The 18,229-nt window shown below is 38.6% G+C and overlaps 1 protein-coding gene across 1 annotated transcript; it reads left to right on the forward strand.

The window, feature by feature from the left end:
• The first annotated feature begins 1,272 nt into the window (after window positions 1-1,272).
• On the forward strand, window positions 1,273-11,445 carry LOC146324648 (uncharacterized). The gene is made up of 8 exons (XM_084720239.1): window positions 1,273-1,490; window positions 4,264-4,599; window positions 6,070-6,399; window positions 6,652-6,789; window positions 7,615-7,713; window positions 8,491-8,528; window positions 8,622-8,780; window positions 9,976-11,445. The coding sequence occupies exons 1-8, from the start codon at window positions 1,448-1,450 to the stop codon at window positions 10,099-10,101; spliced, it is 1,269 nt and encodes a 422-aa protein (XP_084576365.1). The 5' UTR covers window positions 1,273-1,447; the 3' UTR covers window positions 10,102-11,445.
• Window positions 11,446-18,229: the final 6,784 nt, after the last annotated feature.

The following is an 18,229-nucleotide window of genomic DNA, read 5'->3' on the forward strand; positions in this document are numbered from 1 at the left end:
CTGTTTTTAAAAAGCATGAAAAGAACATTTTAAAAACTCTAGAGTCAATAAGTTTTTTTTTCTCATGTTCTTTTACCTACTGCTGTTGTGCAACAGGCGTTTCAGCGTTTGTGTTACTTCCTTTTCAGCTGTTTGTGACATTATGAACAAATATGGTCAAACGTATCTGTTTGTGGTCATGCACTGGAAAAAAAATAATTCAGATTACTCAAAATTTCAAGGCAACACACTGTAACTGTTGAAATAAATTTTTAGAAGTAAAAATTGAATCTGAGTTTTTTTGGGGGGTTTTTTATGCCTAAAAACAGTTTTAACATTAAGAACATTTTACTTTCATTTCTTTAATTTCATTACTTTCATTGTATTGTTTTTAAATATCATATTCTGAGTTTCTAAAATTTTATCTTAAGTTTATCTAAAGGGGGAAAGTAAATTATCTCAAAAGATCAGTAGTTGGTGAAACATTTCAAAAACTTAAGAATTTCAGTTGGGTTCAATGAATAAATGTTATTTTTTTTCTCAACTTATTTTTACAGTGTAGGAGGCTTGCCTGTTATTTTAGATGTGTTCTTCTTTTCTCTGCCTGAACTTGGCAGCTAAAAACAAATGACAGTCAAAAATTAGCAAAACTGTAAATTAAATGAGGAAATGTTCAGTGTAAAAGACGAAAGGACGACACATTTCAGTCATAATTAATGTAATGTTCTTAAATCAGCATTTTGTCTATATAGATTGAGGACATTTTACTTACTTGTAACTTCCAAAAGTTCCCTTTTTTCTTTAAAACACGGTCCTTTTTGAAAATATTCCTATAAAAGGCTGCTGTGGAACATATAAAAGGTGCTGCTTCTTTCCTCAACCTCATTAATTAGTCTCTTGTCGTCGCTTTGACTGCTTTGATGAGGAGAAACTGAAAACATCAAGGATGTCACATCGATTTTAAACTGGTAAAATATGTTGGAGGTGCGTGAAACTTTGCAGAAATAGAGTGAGAGTTTTTCAGCCTGTTTGCTGACACATAGAGCAGGTTAGGACGTCCTTGTTTAGGAAAACTGAACCAATCAGCTGTTCACTCTCTCACTTGTTTGCATCACCTCCAGTTAGGAAGTGCGGTGAGCTTCAACAGCTATGCTCTTTAATGTTGCTATGGATACAAGGTGGGTAGAGGATGACTTTTGAACAATGCATTGCAGTCGTGCATTAAGCGGTTTTAACGCACACCTACCAGCCAATCAGATTCAGCCAGACCATGCTATGAGTGTTAATGAAGATTCACACAAATGTGCAGGAAACCTGCTGCAGAGACAAAGACTGACAGAGGAGGGAGGAGAGCAGAGAGCTGTGTGTCGTGTTTAGAGGAGGGACTCCATCATTTAGAGAAGTAAGAAGTTCCTGATTAACCAGTGAAGAAAGAAGAGAGACAACAGTAAACCAGCAGAGCCTCAAGATGAAAGTCCATCACAGTTTGATCTGCCTCTTCTTCTTCCTCTGTGAGTACATTTACTTTGTTTTTCTGTCACTCTCTCCTCTTAATGGATAATTTAAGAGTTTCTCATTAGTGTTTTATGTGGTTAAATATGATATGAACAGAATCAGGTATGAGACACTTTAATAAATAAGTTCACGTTTTTTTCAAGTCTGTCATAAAACAGCCCTCACATGACCCTATGTACATTTCTAGATTTATTTTCTAAATATAAAAAAAGATAAACATCCTACATACAGATAGAAACCCGTGTGTCACAGCATTATAAAACAGCGATGTGGACACAACTTGACGTGTTGGTTCCTGAATATTTCTGTTTACAACAATGACAGGCATTATAATAACACACATAATACACACATAATAACACTGACAGGGAACATTTTACTGCAACATGAATACTTTTACTTTAATTACATTTATCTGTTAATATTTACAGACTTTTACTTCAGTAAGGTTTTTGTCAATGCAGGACTTTTACTTGTAGTGAAGTATTTTTACAGTGTTATATTAGTACTTTTACTCAAGTAATACTTTTTACACTCCTGTCTGGACAGACAGACAGACAGACAGTTGGACAGACAGACAGCAGCTCAGCTAACATCAGACAGAAAGAGGGACGTGCATCACACACTGCATGATATCAAACTTGTAGAGGAGGAAACTGCAGTTTACCTGATTACTGTCCACCACAGTCACTGATGTTATTTTGTCTTTAGTTCTTCATCCTCTCATCAGTTGTAAACACTGACACCTGCTTCGACATGAGAGGGAGTTGGGGCCCTACTCAACTTGCATAGTGTGCATGTGGGCCCGACCGGCTCTGACTATGTGTTATATTTCATCTGTAATATCATCTGTCTGGCTACTGCCCCTGCTGCTGTACAGGTTTCTGTGGATGGCAGCACCAGTGGCTTTTTGGTAAAATATCGGATGTCTGTACTCGATGACAAGCATGAGTGAGAGGCTCACTGCTGCCTCTGTCTCTTAAGGTCTCTGATGAACTCTCAGCAGTTTTCCACAAACACAATCAAAGGCGAAAATTTTTCAGGTTAATTTATCGAAATCATCATGATATAAAATAAGTATAATACAATATACTATATATATATCAGCTGCTCAACAGTCCGGGGTCTCTGTTGTCGTATTTTGTGCTTCATAATGCACCACACATTGGGAGACAGGTCTGGACTGCAGGCAGGTCAGTCTAGTACCTGAACTCTTTTACTATGAAGACACGCTGTTGGAACACGTCCACTATGTGTCTCACTGAAATAAGCAGGGACGTCTCTGAAAAAGACGTCATCTGGATGGCAGCTCCAAAACCTGTACGTACCTTTCAGCATTAATGGGGCCTTCACAGATGTGACAGTTACCCATGATGCCATGGGCACTAACACACCTCCATATCATCACAGCTGCTGTCTTTTGAAGTTAGTGCTGGTAACAATCTGGATGGTCCTTTTCCTCTTTAGCCTGGAGGACACGACGTCCATGATTTGTGAAAACAATCTGAAATGTGGACTCGTCAGACCACAGAACACTTTTCCTCTTTGCGTCAGTCCATCTCAGATGAGCTCGGGTCCAGAGAAGTCTGCAGTGTTTCTGGATGTTGTTGATGTATGTCTTTCTCTTTGCATGGTAGAGTCTTAACTTGCATTTGTAGATGCAGAGACAAACGGTGTTTACTGACAGCGGTTTTCCAAAGTGTTCCTGAGCCCATGTAGTATCCTTTATACAATGATGTGGGTTTTTAATGCAGTTTTTAATGCAGTGCTGCCTGAGGGGTCAAAGGTCACAGACATTCAGTGTTGGTTTTCAGTCTTATTCCTTACATGCAGAGATTTCTCTGGATTCTCTAAATATTTTAATGATATTATGGATTGTAGATGGTGAAATCTATAAATTTCTGCAGTTTTGTGTTGACAAACTTTATTCTTAAACTGTTGGACTGTTTGCAGTTTTTCACAAAGTGGTGAATCTCACCCCATCCATGTTTGTGAACCACTGAGTCTTTCCAGGACGCCCCTTTAATACCCGATCATGATCCTGTCACCTGTTACCAGCTCACCTGTTCACTTGTGGAATGATCCAAACAGGTGGTTTTGGAGCATTACACATCTTTTAGCCTGTTTGTTGTGTTGCAGGCATCAAATTCAGAAGGAAGGTATATTTGTAAAAAAAATGCTCTAATCCAACAATCTATAACTCTTATGGTTTTATTAATAACATTTATATATTTATATAAGAAAATAATACATCCACAGAACTTTTAGAAAGCTGTGGAATAAAAGCATCACTTTTCTAAAAAAAATTATTTTAAAAATTGAATTAATCATTTTGAGAATTTTGACTGGTCCATATACATATAAATCTGTCTCAGGTGTCAATCAGACGTCACCAGTAAATAATGGTAACAAGCTCTTTTGGCATGGATATTCTGTGTTAACTTGGTGCAAATATTTTTTATTACATGTTTAATATCTTTCTAATATGTTTCTTTTGTGTTGTTCTTTCAATTAATGGACAAAATGAGGGTTTCACTGATGTATCTTCTATCATGTAAGGGGTCCTTGGCTGAGAAAAAATGAAGAACCTCTGGCCTCAAAATATCCAGATATTATTTATAAGCCATATCACCCAGTCCTACCTGCACTTCAACATCCTCAGTCACAGGCTGTGGTTGAACTGGGCAGCTCCCAGTGTGACTCTGTGTTAATGTGAGGCAGGAAATATTGTGATCAGACAGTAACTAATGATTGTTTCTCTTTTAACAGCTCTGCAGGATGGAAACACTGGTCTCGTCGATGCACAAATCTCTGTCTATTCAGGAATTAAAGGACAAGATGTCATAGTTCATTGTTCCTTTTCTTTTGGTGGGAGCAGGAGATACTTCTGCAAGGAAATATGTGAAGAAAACATGATCATCAAAACAACTAATGTCAGAGATCAGAGAGGCAGATACAGGATTGAATATAAAAGAGTTTCTAGAGGAGCAGAAGTTTTTGTGACCATCACAAATCTGATGAAGTCTGACTCTGGACTGTACCGCTGTGGTTTGATTGGAGCAAGAGATGAAGAGTACCGTCAGATTGAAATCATTGTTGTAGACGGTGAGTTTGTACTTAAAGTTTGTACTTTTTCATTTTGACATGTTTTAGTGTGACAGTTTTAAAATCTGTGCTGACTGTATATCAGTTCAGTCAACTCTCTGTTCTGATGAACAGTCAGAAAATAAGAAGCATGTTGAGACTGAAACAAGAATATATTGAAAACAACTGAGCTGTTGTGCTCTGAGCTTTAACCCTTTGATGCACAAACTGTCCAAACCTCTTCTACGACACAACATGGATCAAATATGATTCATATTCATTTCATTATTTCATAGATGACAGAGAGTTTTTTTTATATATCTTTTGAAATCAGTTTATTTCATCCATTACTCTTCCAAATATTCATTAAATATCTTGTTTTTGAAGATCACAAATCATTATTTTCAGTTTTTTCTTTCTTGATGATTTATTATTTCATGAAGTTTACACACATGGATCAAAAATGACTGCATGGAAATGTAATTTTTAAGAACAAATCAGGAAATACTTTAATGATGATTTTGTTTAAATAATTACTTTAGCAATGATTTGTGTCAATAATATTTGAAATCTGTTTTTTTCTCTCTGTGTCACATATCATATAAATATCACTGATAACCGATGACTCTAATATTGAACACTAGTCTATCTGTAGTGAACTGTGCATGGACGCTCTTAGTTGGTGGAGATATTTGTCTGATTAATTTTAATAATGAATAAGTCTACATGCAGTGAGTTAGTTTGTCTTTGCTGAGAGGTGTAGGTACCCCACTGAACCTCACTCATGATAGGGATTGGAGATTCCAGCTGTTTCCCGTGAACCAGGAATCTCCTGAAGGTCATACGCCTGCGTTGTTTAAGTCCCTGTCCTTCACACACGCCGCCTGTTGCTACGACAGAATGGACGGTTTATTGAGGTTCTCAGATTGACCCCACTGGGGTCGGTCACGGTCCTGACAGAGAACCAAGAAGACAAACAAACACCACCAAAACTACATCTAGTATTTTCCATAAATAATGATTTGCAATAATGTAAAAAATATATTTACTGAATCCCTGGAATGTTGAATTATGAAATATAATTACTTTAAAGATGAAGGCAAGAAGAAACATCAACGAATACCTGTAAAACTGAATAATGAAAATAATTTCTTGCAAAGGTATAGAAAATAAAAACTTTTACACAAAGTACACACATATTTAATTATCATTACTGTTTACCACTTACACAATCAAACTTGGTCATTTCACTAAAGCATCAAAACAGATATAATGAAATCAAATCTAATTTCAGGCAGATTGTGAGATTATGATGTGATAAATCTTTGGTGAAAAAATCTAAATCAGTTAAATCATTCAGCAATGATCATCAGTCACAGACTGTTTGATCTGAGCAGCTTCAAGTGTGACTGTAGATCAGATCTGAAACTGGAATTATTGTGATTTCTTACAGGAACTAAAGATGGTAACTGTTTTTCATCTTTTCAACAGCTGTGCTGGTTGGAAATCCTACTGAAGAAAAAACCTTCTACACAAGAACTGGAGGAAATATTGTAGTACGATGCTTCTTTACTAGTATTGGAAGCAGGACGTACTTCTGCAGGGATGATTGTAAAGAAGAAAACATTCTTGTTCAAACACCTGGTGATAAAGTTCAGAAAGGCAGATACAGTATTGAATTTATAAGAGCATCTACAAGAGGATCTGTGTTTGTGAGCATCACACAGCTGAACAAGTCTGACTCAGGACGGTACAGGTGTGCAGTGGACAGACCTTTATCACCAGATCCCTACCATGAGTTCAGCATCGTGGTCACAGATGGTGAGTTTCCACTTTAAGTGCTCTATTTGAAAAGTGCACTGAGATAACTTCTGTTATGATTTGGTGTTCTGTGAATAAAACTGACTTGAGATGAAAATGAAAGAGAATGATCATGTTTGTGTCTCTGGAGGTCTGAAGAAAGTTTTCACTGCCAGCTGCTGATGTTGAAAATCAACAGTGCAACTGACTCACACACAGTATCTCATCTCTCTCAGCAGGATTTTATAATCTGTCTGTTTTTGTTGTTCACAGATTCAACCACTTCAGGACCAGACTTCAAACTACCAGCTTCAACAACATCAGTCCCATCAGTCTCCACACCAACAAACACAACACAGAGTTTAAGCCCTCAGTCTGACGAGCAGGAGCCTGGAACATCACCAACTACAGGTACGTCCACACACTGTATCTGATAGATAACAGCTCCCTTTTCACCACCACAGTCCAGTACAACATCTGTATCAGTGTTGAAACCACATCAGTCCACCTATCGATCTTGTGTTCCATTTTACTACCGACCCTGAGAAACTTATACTCCTTTTTGCTTGGGGCAGTAACTCGCTCTCAATTCAGAGGGATCAATCCACTGTCTGAGAAGCATGGCCTCAGACTTCGTGGTTTTGAGTCACATCCTGGGTGCTTCACACTCAGCAAACCACCCCAGTGTGTGCCGAACGTCACGGTCTGAGGAAGCCAACAGAACCACTTCATCTGCAAAAAATAGACACAACGCTAATATTCCCAAAACTGGACTCACTCAAGCTGCACCTTTGATGGACCTTGAGTCCAACACCCAATGAAAATGTGTTAGACTTTGTGCCGAGGATACGGACACAGGTCTCACAACAGTCCCAGTGCACCATGCTCCCACAGTACCCCCCACAGAATCCCCAGGGTGCACGGTCATAACCCTTCTCCAAGTCCACAAAACACATCTGAACCTGATGGTCGAACTTCCATGACTCCCCAGTAACAGTGCAGACCAGCTAAACAGCTGATCAGTGGTTAAATTGTTGTCTACAACCTTGTTTGCTGTGTTCTATGTTCTTATATGATTGTCCAATTCAAACCTTACCTGCCAAGGTGTCTTACAAGTATATAATGTTTACATATTTTTGGTCTCAGGAGCTTCATGTACACGAGTCTATGAGGACATTAATGGTATAATCCACATGGACGTGTCAGTGTAAACTTCTTCTACTCTGTCAACTACAGATCTATGGCTGTATGTGGGTCTGACTCTGGCTGTCCTCGTCGTCCTTCTATCATTGGCTGTGCTGATATACTGCAGGAAGAAGTCTGCTAAACCCAACGGTGAGGCAACAGGAAACACACACAACTTCCAATTTTCACAGAATGACACAACAGGACACCACCTGTCCACAGCAACGCACCAGTGTGACGAAAGTTGAGATACATTTAAGGTGAAACAGCTCCAGTTCCTGGTTTAGATTAAATTTGTTTTTCTATATCCTGTATTGAGTTTTCTCCACAGGAAGGGCACTTTAAAGGGAACATTTTGTCCACTAGCAGAGCACTTTGGGGGACACTTTACTATACTATGTTCACAAGAAGGGCAGCCCAGAGAAAACTTTATCATGTTTTGTCCACTAGAGGTTCATTTCAGTGGACTTTAGCATGTTTTCTCCATTAGAAGGGCATTCAAGAGGGCACTTTACCACATTTTCTCCACTGGAAGGGCACCCTTTAGCACTCTTTAGCACAGTGGACCACCCAAGAGGGGATTTATCATGTTTTATCTCTCATATCCAAGAGGACACTTTTGCAGCATTTTTTAACATGCAGGCATGTTTGAATGATCAGGCTTTTTCCAACCTTTAAGTTTTTGTGATACACTGAATAAAATAAAGTGAACTAACCGAGTAGCGGGCTTCATTTTGGGATTCTACAGTAAAAGTTCCCCTTCCAGTGTCCTCACATTTATTATTCATCATATCAAAGTCACTGAAGACTTTGTCTCAATCCAGAATCAGATAACTGTTGCATAATCCGGTCAGCTTTGATTGATGCTACATCCTCTTAATGATTTACTGAAATGATGCTTCAATCACTCACTGTTATATTTTTCAGATCCTCCTGAGGAATCAGTGTACACTTCTGTCACAGAGGTGAGTTTTAGTATCTTTTTGACATCTAAGCATCATTATTGTTTGTGAAACAAGCTGATATTAATACAAACCAAACCTGCTCTTCTCCTGTAGATCAACCGAGTGTATGAGGACATCAGAGAGGACAGACACAGCAGATCTCCACCTGTGGAAATCTCTTCAAGTCACACCCACGCCAAATACACCACACCAAGTGGAGCTGAAAGCAACGATTACTACAGCTCTGTCACTGCAGCTCGATCCCAAGATACAGTAAGGGGGAAAAATAAAGCATTTTATCTTTGAGCTCAGGAAACAGCAACATTAGGCTGCAGTCACACAGACAGGACAAGAACCATAAGGCCGGAGATATACTTGCTGTTTAACCATGCGTTTGAGTTCGCGTATGCGTCGCATTAATTTCTGAGGACGCGCACAACCATCGCTCCAAATGGACGCAGGATACGCCAGGCAGCCATGAAGCGTAGGGATGCGTAGGGGTGCGTATGCGAACGCGTAGTTTAAAGCAAGTATATCTCCGCCCTAAGACTACATCCACCCACTACACAGGCAACAAAAATTGCGCTCATTTACCTTAAGGTGGCACTGTAACAATAAATTTTAGGTTTTTGCAATTATCTTGAAAACCACTCGGCATAAAATAAGTTCTTTCACTATTTTAATCATTCAGTTCATCTGCATCTTTGTTCAATTAGTCTGCTTTAAAAATATCAACTCATATGACTTTATCTCAATTTAATCAAAGTCCGATTTTCGTCCTAAATTTGTCTCAGACTGTTGAATCAATCGTTCTGAAAATTAATCAGCATCATCTACAGACTTTCCTGTTCTAAAGTTATCAAAGGAATTATTTATTGAAATAACTAATTTTCTAAAATTTGCAGTGACTCATGAATGCAATGAGATATTAAGGTGAAAATTGTTCACTGAGCTAACGTATTAAAGCACATTCCATTTCACCTCTAGGTGGCGCCACAAACATGAAAAGTTTATATCTCATAATTGACTACATGGATTTGTACAAAACTCATTTTGCATAATCCTGGTCATGACTCAGTGGATGCATGAATTTTGGTAATAACTGAATAAAATGTAGACAACTGCTGACATTTCACATTTTAAATTTCAAAATAAATCAGCCCTACATCCCAAAGAGCTGGAATTTCTTCTGCACATCTGCTGAATTGTGACAAAAGTTTGCTTCACTGTAACCTGTTATTAATTCATCTGTAGTCCATCAAAATATAAAAAATTATTGATGGAGATCAACATGGTGAATATTTGCTGCTGATGCTCTGAAATGCACAGAAAACACAGAGTTTCTATAGACAGATGTTTCAGTGCGGCGTGAACGCTGTCGTCACGTGAATGTGATGCTGACAGTCTAGACAAGAGATCAGACTGAAAGATTTAAACACTCTGACCTCTCTTTGTTTTTTTTTTCCAGGCTGAAGACGACTCGAGTAAACTCACCTACTCACATCTGAATTTTTCCAACCGGACCGTTGGCTCGTCCAGCAGCGTCGTCCATGGTGACGGCGGTGATGTTGTGTACTCTGTGCCTCGAACATAACCGAGCCGTACCGAAGATGACGTGTACTCCACTGTTACTTAGCTCAACGCTGCTGCTGCCACATTTACTGCCGCCAACAGAAAGCTGAGTGGGTCACACTTTATTTTACAGTGCACCGAAACGACGTAAGAAGCTGTACTTTATATTAAATTAGTCAAAAACTAGAAATAATGCATTATTTTTAAATACAGCTAAGACCTAATTAGACACCATACACCCAAGAGTGCACTAATAAACATAACAAGACATACTTTGTATGAAAAAAAAAATTTATTAGACAGTATTAGTCTGGGAGTCAGGTTCACCCCTCACGTTTTTGTTCACTATTATTTCCTGTCAGTCAATAACTTGGAGCGTCACAACTTCACGTTTTTTGGTACGTGCTTCTGAGAAATGATGTAAATGGAAATATTAAGTCACTGCAGTTGCATAACTTGTTGCACAGGGATGAAGTTCTGCAGGAAGTATCTTGAAATAAAGGGGAAATACCAAAATAAGACTCACTGTCTCACTGTCATAACATTTTCAAATATAACCCTTAAATTTCTCATCGAAGCTGATATCAAAACTTATTTATGGAAAATTTCCCAAGTTTACAAGCTTTAATTTGAGTTTATTTAGCCTCTTATCACAGATCACACTGTCAGCCGACAGAATACAGTAAGTCTGTGCAGTAACACACAGACAAAACAGATATGATTTCATTTTAGTTTACAGTACAATTCTGTCCCAAATTCCCCTCTAATAAAGTCTAATAATAGATCTAATAAAGGGTCTAATTCTGTCTATCAAAGAACATATTATTTCTAGTTTCTGTTTAATTTAATACAAAGTGCAGCTTGTTATATCTTATTAGTGCACTGTAAAATAAAGTTTGACTAAAAGTGATTCACATGAAAATCTGTGAACTTTACATGTAATAATCAAAAATATGTTATATTTCTGTCCTCAGTACATAAACACAAATGTGCTGCATTAACAGTATGCTGCATGTTAAGAGCTACCTTTACTTCTCATCTCATTCTAAGTTCATTTTAAATTATAAGTTGTTATGTAAATTATCAAGGTTTCATCATCATAGTATATTATTCTTTTTTAGTTAAATCTTTTTTACTAAAGTTAGTGGTAGGGTTGGACAGTATAGACGAATCCAGCAAAGTACTGTAAGTTAACAAGCTGCCATTGCTGCAGTGGAGCACAAATGAATGTGAGCTGTCATAAGAAGTTCATAATGTTCTACTTTTACACATGTTGTGTTACTTTTGACACCAATGTCTAAGAGGTCTGGAAGAACCTGTGCAGTTCAGCTGCTCCAACAGTCATGTCAGATTTCAACTTTGGAAACAAACAATGCAAAATAAACACAGGCCGACTCAGCTTTTGAATTAATTTAGATAGTTTTGGGTTTTTTTAACAGTTTTGTCTATGTCAACTGTCTGTATCCTGCTCAGTGGTCTGAACCCTCACAGGTCAGAAATAAGCTAACAAGCTCAAAAGGGTGTGAAACCTCCAGTTTAATGTTTGATAATGTGTTTATTCTATAGTTTATATGTATCTATGTGTGTTTTTTATGTAAAGTCTTAATCTGAAAAGTAAATAAAGCTTAGGTCCATTGTGTGCATATACATCTGTAAAAAAAAAATTAAAAATAAATAAATGAAACTTCCCTGTCCTGTTTTGGTGGTTAATTACACTCTGGATGTGACGCACTGCTGGTCCATGAGGTGCAGATTTCCCAGCATGCAGAGGGAAGTGTTGTTCAGCGAGAGACCAGTAGGTGGAGACATTAACACACAGACAGAGTCCAACTGGAGCGTGTCTCTGAGAGACAGTGTGTGTGTGTGTGTGTGTGTGTGTGTGTGTGTGTGTGTGTGTGTTCAGTTTCTCCAATAATCACGTCCACACGTGTCTGTCAAACAGCCTGCAGCTCACATTAGTCGACTTTCTGTGTCGATAATGAATGAAAGTGACAAAAGAGTTTGTTTAAATTTTTTAATGTGATTCCTCAAAGTGTTTCCTCTGAGAAATTGTACCAATATTTCATGAGCGCATCATGAGGCAGACTTTATGAAGAGGAAATCTTTTCTCTGGCTGAGTGAGCAGGTATTGACAGGTTACTGTTTGTATTGATTTACTGTCAAACTCATGTGTGAATTACATGCAGGGACACGTGCAGCGATGGAGCAGAACAACCAACGTTTGAGAGCAGAAATAAAGATATTATCTTATTATCTTATACTAAATGTTTGCTGTATGTTTGTTTTGCTTGTATTCATTTGTTTTGGTACAACTTTGCGATAAGACTACCCTTAAATAATTTGTAAATTCTTTATGTTAGGTTATATAAGGTTAAGTAAGGGATAAAGTACAGTGAGCGGGTCATTATTATGAAATGAATCCTAGCAGGATGACGCAGGAACCCGACATGAAGATTTGTTTTGAATCATCCCACTTATTACATGGTTACTTACTAATTATTTATGTATATGACACACATTTGTGGGACACAAATATTATCTACAGTCTATATAAAATATAAATAATAATGTTCTTCATAGCAACAGTCTGTTACAGTCTGCTTGGGAACACCTTGAAAGAGGTCACTCAGTAGAGTGAACCCCTCTCATATCAGCATGAGAGTGACAAGATAATGACTGAATTTTCATTTTTGGGAGAACTATCCCTTTAACTTCCAGTGAGAAACATGCTGTCTTCACTTAAGAGACAGAGGAGGAGGACAGAGGACTGATAGAGAGATGAACATTATGATGTCACAGTGACCTTTGAACCTTTTGGATATGAAATGTCATCACCTCATCATTTTATATTGATATTTGTGTGTGATTTTGTCATGTTTAGTGCATGAAATCTGAGTTATTTGTCACATTTTTAAACCACCATGCAGGCATGTGTCAGTCTCCTTTAACTCTCAGCCAGAAAGCAAATAAATATGTTTCCCAAAACTATTCCTTTAAGACTGAAGAAAATCCGACAGTTTTAATGCTCAAGTTTAGGGTTAAGAGTCGCTGAGGATGGATTTTAAATTAGCATAAAAGTTAAGGTTCTTTATATTAGATCAGGTTTAGCAAAGAGTTGAATTTGAATGAGGTGCTGTTAGTCTGGGATCAGGTTCGGGTTAGGCATTAGGAAATGAATAAAAATACATTGATGTGTGTGTGTGTGTGTGTGTGTGTGTGTGTGTGTGTGTGTGTGTGTGTGTGTGTGTGTGTGTGTGTGCAGCAGCAGTGTGTTTTACAAGGAGAATAAAGGCAGCAGTGGGCGCAGAATTCATAAGCCTAATGGGTCTAATTGCCTTACAGGATTTATTGATGTGTAATTAAATAAAAGTGTTAACCCCTCTACATCTTCTCATTTCTTCTCCTCGTCTCCTTCTCCATTAGTGCTGCTCTTTCTCTCCTCTTCTCTTCTTTTTTTTAACTCTTCATCCTCTCTGCTTTCGCTCCACCCTGACAGAGATGACAGCTCGTCTTTAATCTCTACAAGTCGTTTGTGTGTGTGTGTGTGTGTGTGTGTGTGTGTGTGTGTGTGTGTGTGTGTGTGTGTGTGTGTGTGTGTGTGCGTGCGTGTGTGTGTGTGTGCGTGCGTGCGTGTGTGTGAGCTGCAGTTTCTTGCTGCTCTGTATTCCAGTCATAGAGGCTGAGTCACTCTTACGGTAAACTGTATCCGTATGGAAATAGGGTGTGTGTGTGTGTGTGTGTGTGTGTGTGTGTGTGTGTGTGTGTGTGTGTGTGTGTCTGTGTGTGTGTGATGACATGTCCCAGACGATGCGAGACATGAGACAAGGACATAAGAGAGGAGAGAGAAAGATCCTCATCTGCTGTATTGATCACTGCATCTTAACCCCCGCCCCTCACACACACACACACACACACACACACACACACACACACACACACACATGTACAGGTTAAGTGAATTATGCTTTAAGTGAGGGGAGACATTGAGATGGAGGACAGGGTGGAGGCAGGAGGGGAGGTATGGAGGAGGAGGAGGAGAGTGAGAGGCAAACACAACCTGCAGGAGATGGAGGAGATAATGGAGCGGCTGTCTGCTGGAGAGGAAACTCAATTTGCTGAGCAGAAGAAGATCAGAAGATGGAAGTGAAAGTGATTCAGGGGGACGTGGAAATAACCTGTTTTTGTCTAAAGACCACTGCGGTTGGTATTTTCCCTAAAACATTTTCATTTCATATTTTTAGCCGTGCAGTGACAGTCTGAAATATCTTAACAACTAATGAACGGTTTGAGATTTTATTCAGACCATCATGGTGTCTGGAAAATATCCTCATGAAGTTTCCTCTAGAAGAGGCTTAGTAGAATCTTTTCATACCTTCATACTTTCCTGACATTTAACCAGGGTGTACAGTTTCTATTGCAACAGTATAAGTAACAGCAAACTGGCTCCGTTCACCTCCACTCCACTGCAGATAGCATGCTCAACTCTCAATGTGGGCGGAGCTTATCATCATAGTGATGCTATTCCTGCAGTTGGGAAGCAACACACACTCAGGAGCTTTGCTTTGGTCTTGCAACGCCTCAGCCTTTATTCACTGACAAACTCAAACTTATGTCTGTATTGACATGGAATGATTAAAATAAATATAGTGCACTCATGTCACGTTCGAGGCCCATGTTTTGTCCACTAGAAAGGACCTTCAGAGAGCATTTCTGAAAAAGCAGTGATAAGCAATGATAATGATTTTGAAATATGTTTTGAAACATTAAGTGAAATGGCGACTGTCAGGACATTTACATCATTTACATTATTTGAATTATTGTTCTGTTTGTGCTGTGTGTTTTGTTTTACTGTCTTTTTTTATGTTGTCATGTATGTATTGTTTTCTGTAATGTAACATCTAATTTTCTGCACGTGTGGGACCCCAGTAAAAAGAGCGGCAGCATTTGCTGCAGCCAATGGGGATCCTAAAAAACTGAACTAAACTGAACTAAACTAAACTAAACTGAACTAAACCCAGTGGGTCACACTTTGAGAATCACTGATCTGCGACTGTCTGCAGCTACAGAGCAGGTTTACTGTTGTTTGACTGCTGGTTTGTGTTAATAATAATAATCACAAGTAGTCATAAAGGAGGAGGGACAGAGCAGGAAAACAGCATCTCACACAGACACACACACACACACACACATGCACACGGACACACACACACACACACACACACACACACACACACACTGGTCAGTGTTACGGCGCTCCAGCCGTATGCACCTTCCTGCCAAAGAGAAACCCTTAAACACAAACACCCTCCCTGTCCATCTGTCCTCTCACACATTTCTCTTTCTTTCTGTATTCCTCACACACACACACACACACACACACACACACACACACACAGAGGATGAACGGGGGGTGTTTTGGCTGCCTGCTTTGTTTGGCAGAAAACAAAATGCCACATGAGTGTCACCGGCCTTTACAGTCTGGGTACGAGACAACAGAATTTTCATTTTAATGATAGCGGGGAAGAGGAAGAAGAGGAGGAGGAAGAGGAGGAGGAGGAGGAGGAGGAGCCAAGCGGGAAAAACATCCAGAGCGACAGACAGTGAAGGAGATTGATGTGTAAGAAGACGTGAGCTGCTGCTGGGAGTGAACCCATCAGCTTTCACTCTGTCAAACAGACTTCACCTACACTTTATTTCTCCATGATTTAGTTCATTTGAATTTTAAAACCCAGAAAAGTTCCCACACTGGAGCTGTGGAGTGACATCTGGTCCATTTGGAGTTTTATTTCTTGGCTAGAATGATGCAGTCGTCTGGAAAATCACTGCTTAGCCTCAAGTAACACCTTATTGTCACTTCACCTGTCAGTCTGTTTATGTGTTTATTGCATGAACACTGCAGAAGACTTAAAACTACGACAAGGAACTTTCATATTTTGTTGACTTTGGAGGCCCCTGTGAACAAAAGCCCTGTCAGCACAGTGATTCTTCCATAATAACCAGAAAGTATAATGTCAAAAGTACAAATATTTTTTACAATTGAGACTGTTTCATAACCAGTTAAATACTTGTTTTTCTGAATAAATCATAAATGCAATGAGTGCATGATCTGTTTTTGGACAAAAAGGAAAAGAAATGCCAAACTTGTACGAGGATCATGATGCAGAAGGTGCAGCAGTCTGTCAGTAAATTTAAAGGAACTGATCCATCAGTTCATCCCCAAAGTCAATCCAACAATACTGTTATTTCCATTATCTCCAGTTATCCTTTTTTAAAATAAGTAGGATTTGTCCGAGATGAACAGAAATCAGATACAGATGTTTTGACTTTGCAAAATGTCCTGAGCAGCAAAATAATGACATACAGTCAGAGGGCTGCAGGGTCTCTGCAGACACCACCAAGCTCTTCAAATGGGTCAAATGTGATGAATGAAAGGGATTTTTTACAAGTTTGCTGCAGCTTTTTGTCTCCACCTCCTGCTGCGTCCACCTGATCTCATCTGCTTCCCAGGTGAGGTGCAGTTCATCCTGAACGAGCCCACTGACTCTCACTATAAGTTGAACAGGCGCAGTTAAATCCTCTTAATACAACAGACAGCTCTAACATCTGAATGCTGCTGATTTACACTCCACCAACCACTGTGTGGCAGCAGAGAGCCAGCATCTCATTCTACATCTGACATTTAATGTACCAGAACAAGATGCTGCAACCCTGGCAGGTGGAAAGTGTAAATTAATCAGCTAAGAAGGAGACAGAAAATTTAGTGAAGTCACTAAAATTAACCTCTTTTGAGAGCAGAACATTAAAAAAGAAGCTAAAAGAACCTGGACCTGATCAGTCGTGATCATTCAGCAATAATCAGGGGAACATAATATGTTCTCTGTGGAGAACAGAGCTGCAGCCGGTCAGGACACACTGCACACTGGGACCAAGTGAACTTCAGAGGGCAGCTACACAGGTGAGAAGAAGTATTCACATTCTTTACTTCAGAAATAGTACTAATACCACACTGTAAAAATACTCCACTGCAAATAAAAGTCCTGCATTGAACTGCACTTAAAGTACGAAAAGTAAAAGTAGTTGCTGTGAAGTAAAATGTTCACAAACTTGTCAGTAAAATATAGCAGGGTAAAAAGTATTGCCCTCTGAGATGTAGTGGAGTATGAAGTCACAGTCCTGTAAAAAAAAAACAATCAAACAAACTTTTTTTTACTAAAACTGAAGGAGGGGATTCTCCTTTATGAGTTGAGACACTTCTGCTGTTTCTTAAGTCAAATAAACTGTTTACAAAGATCACCTGAGAAATGCATTTTCACAAAGAAGAAAACATTTCTGTTTTTCTTTACATTTCTGAGATAAGTGTTTTTCATTCAGGGTGGGTATCGGTGCTCAGTAATATTTAGGCTCCATGTTTTTGCTCTTGCCAGTCACAGCAGGCGTTCTTCATGAAGGACAACCTTCAAAAGACAGGTATCCAACGAAGTACTCTATTTGTATCTAGAGCACTTCACGGGTACTTGTAATTGTAATATTTTAAAATGATACCCGGCCCTTTTTTCATTGGACAGCGGTGCCTTAGATTTGTACTTAAGTACAGAACTTGAGCAAATGTACTTAGTTACATTCCCCCAGCAGAGGTGATAGAAGCTGAATGTGTGGTGTGAATCCGTTACTGTGCTTTAAGTGGCGTTGAATTGTGCAGAAAAGTGGTAAACGCACCTTAAACTAGGCCCCGTATAAACTTCAGTAACATTTAACCATATTCATGGTGTGTACAAAAAGCAAAGTTTAAACTACAAGGTGGCAAAGTGGCTTTGAGCTGCTAAGCTTTTTGATGGCACAATGTATTTAAAGTATAATACCACATTTTTGTTGATTTTCTTTCCTTCAGTGTTAGGTTAGTTCTTCCGTTAGATTTTAGTGTTTTTATAACTTTTGATATTTTGCGATTAATCTATTGTTAATCAACTATTACATTAATCTGCATCTATTTTCATAACCAATTAATTGTTTTTTAACTAAAAAAAAGTTAAAAATTCATTTGAGGACGTCATCTTGAACTTTCATCAACATGGACCAAACAACTAATGGATTAATGGAGAAAATGGTTGACAGATTAATCAATAATGAAAATAATTGTTAGAGGAAAAATT

Source organism: Lutjanus erythropterus, chromosome 6, assembly GCF_056507025.1.
Source record: "Lutjanus erythropterus isolate fLutEry1 chromosome 6, fLutEry1.hap2, whole genome shotgun sequence".
NCBI lineage: Eukaryota > Metazoa > Chordata > Actinopteri > Lutjaniformes > Lutjanidae > Lutjanus > Lutjanus erythropterus.

Bases quoted from the DNA above. Each gene is read 5' to 3' on its own strand.
- LOC146324648 (XM_084720239.1), top strand. From the start codon at position 1,448: ATGAAAGTCCATCACAGTTTGATCTGCCTCTTCTTCTTCCTCT. The intron at 1,491-4,263 runs GTGAGTACATTT...CTCTTTTAACAG, and splicing joins CTGCCTCTTCTTCTTCCTCT to CTCTGCAGGATGGAAACACT. The intron at 6,400-6,651 runs GTGAGTTTCCAC...TGTTGTTCACAG, and splicing joins CAGCATCGTGGTCACAGATG to ATTCAACCACTTCAGGACCA.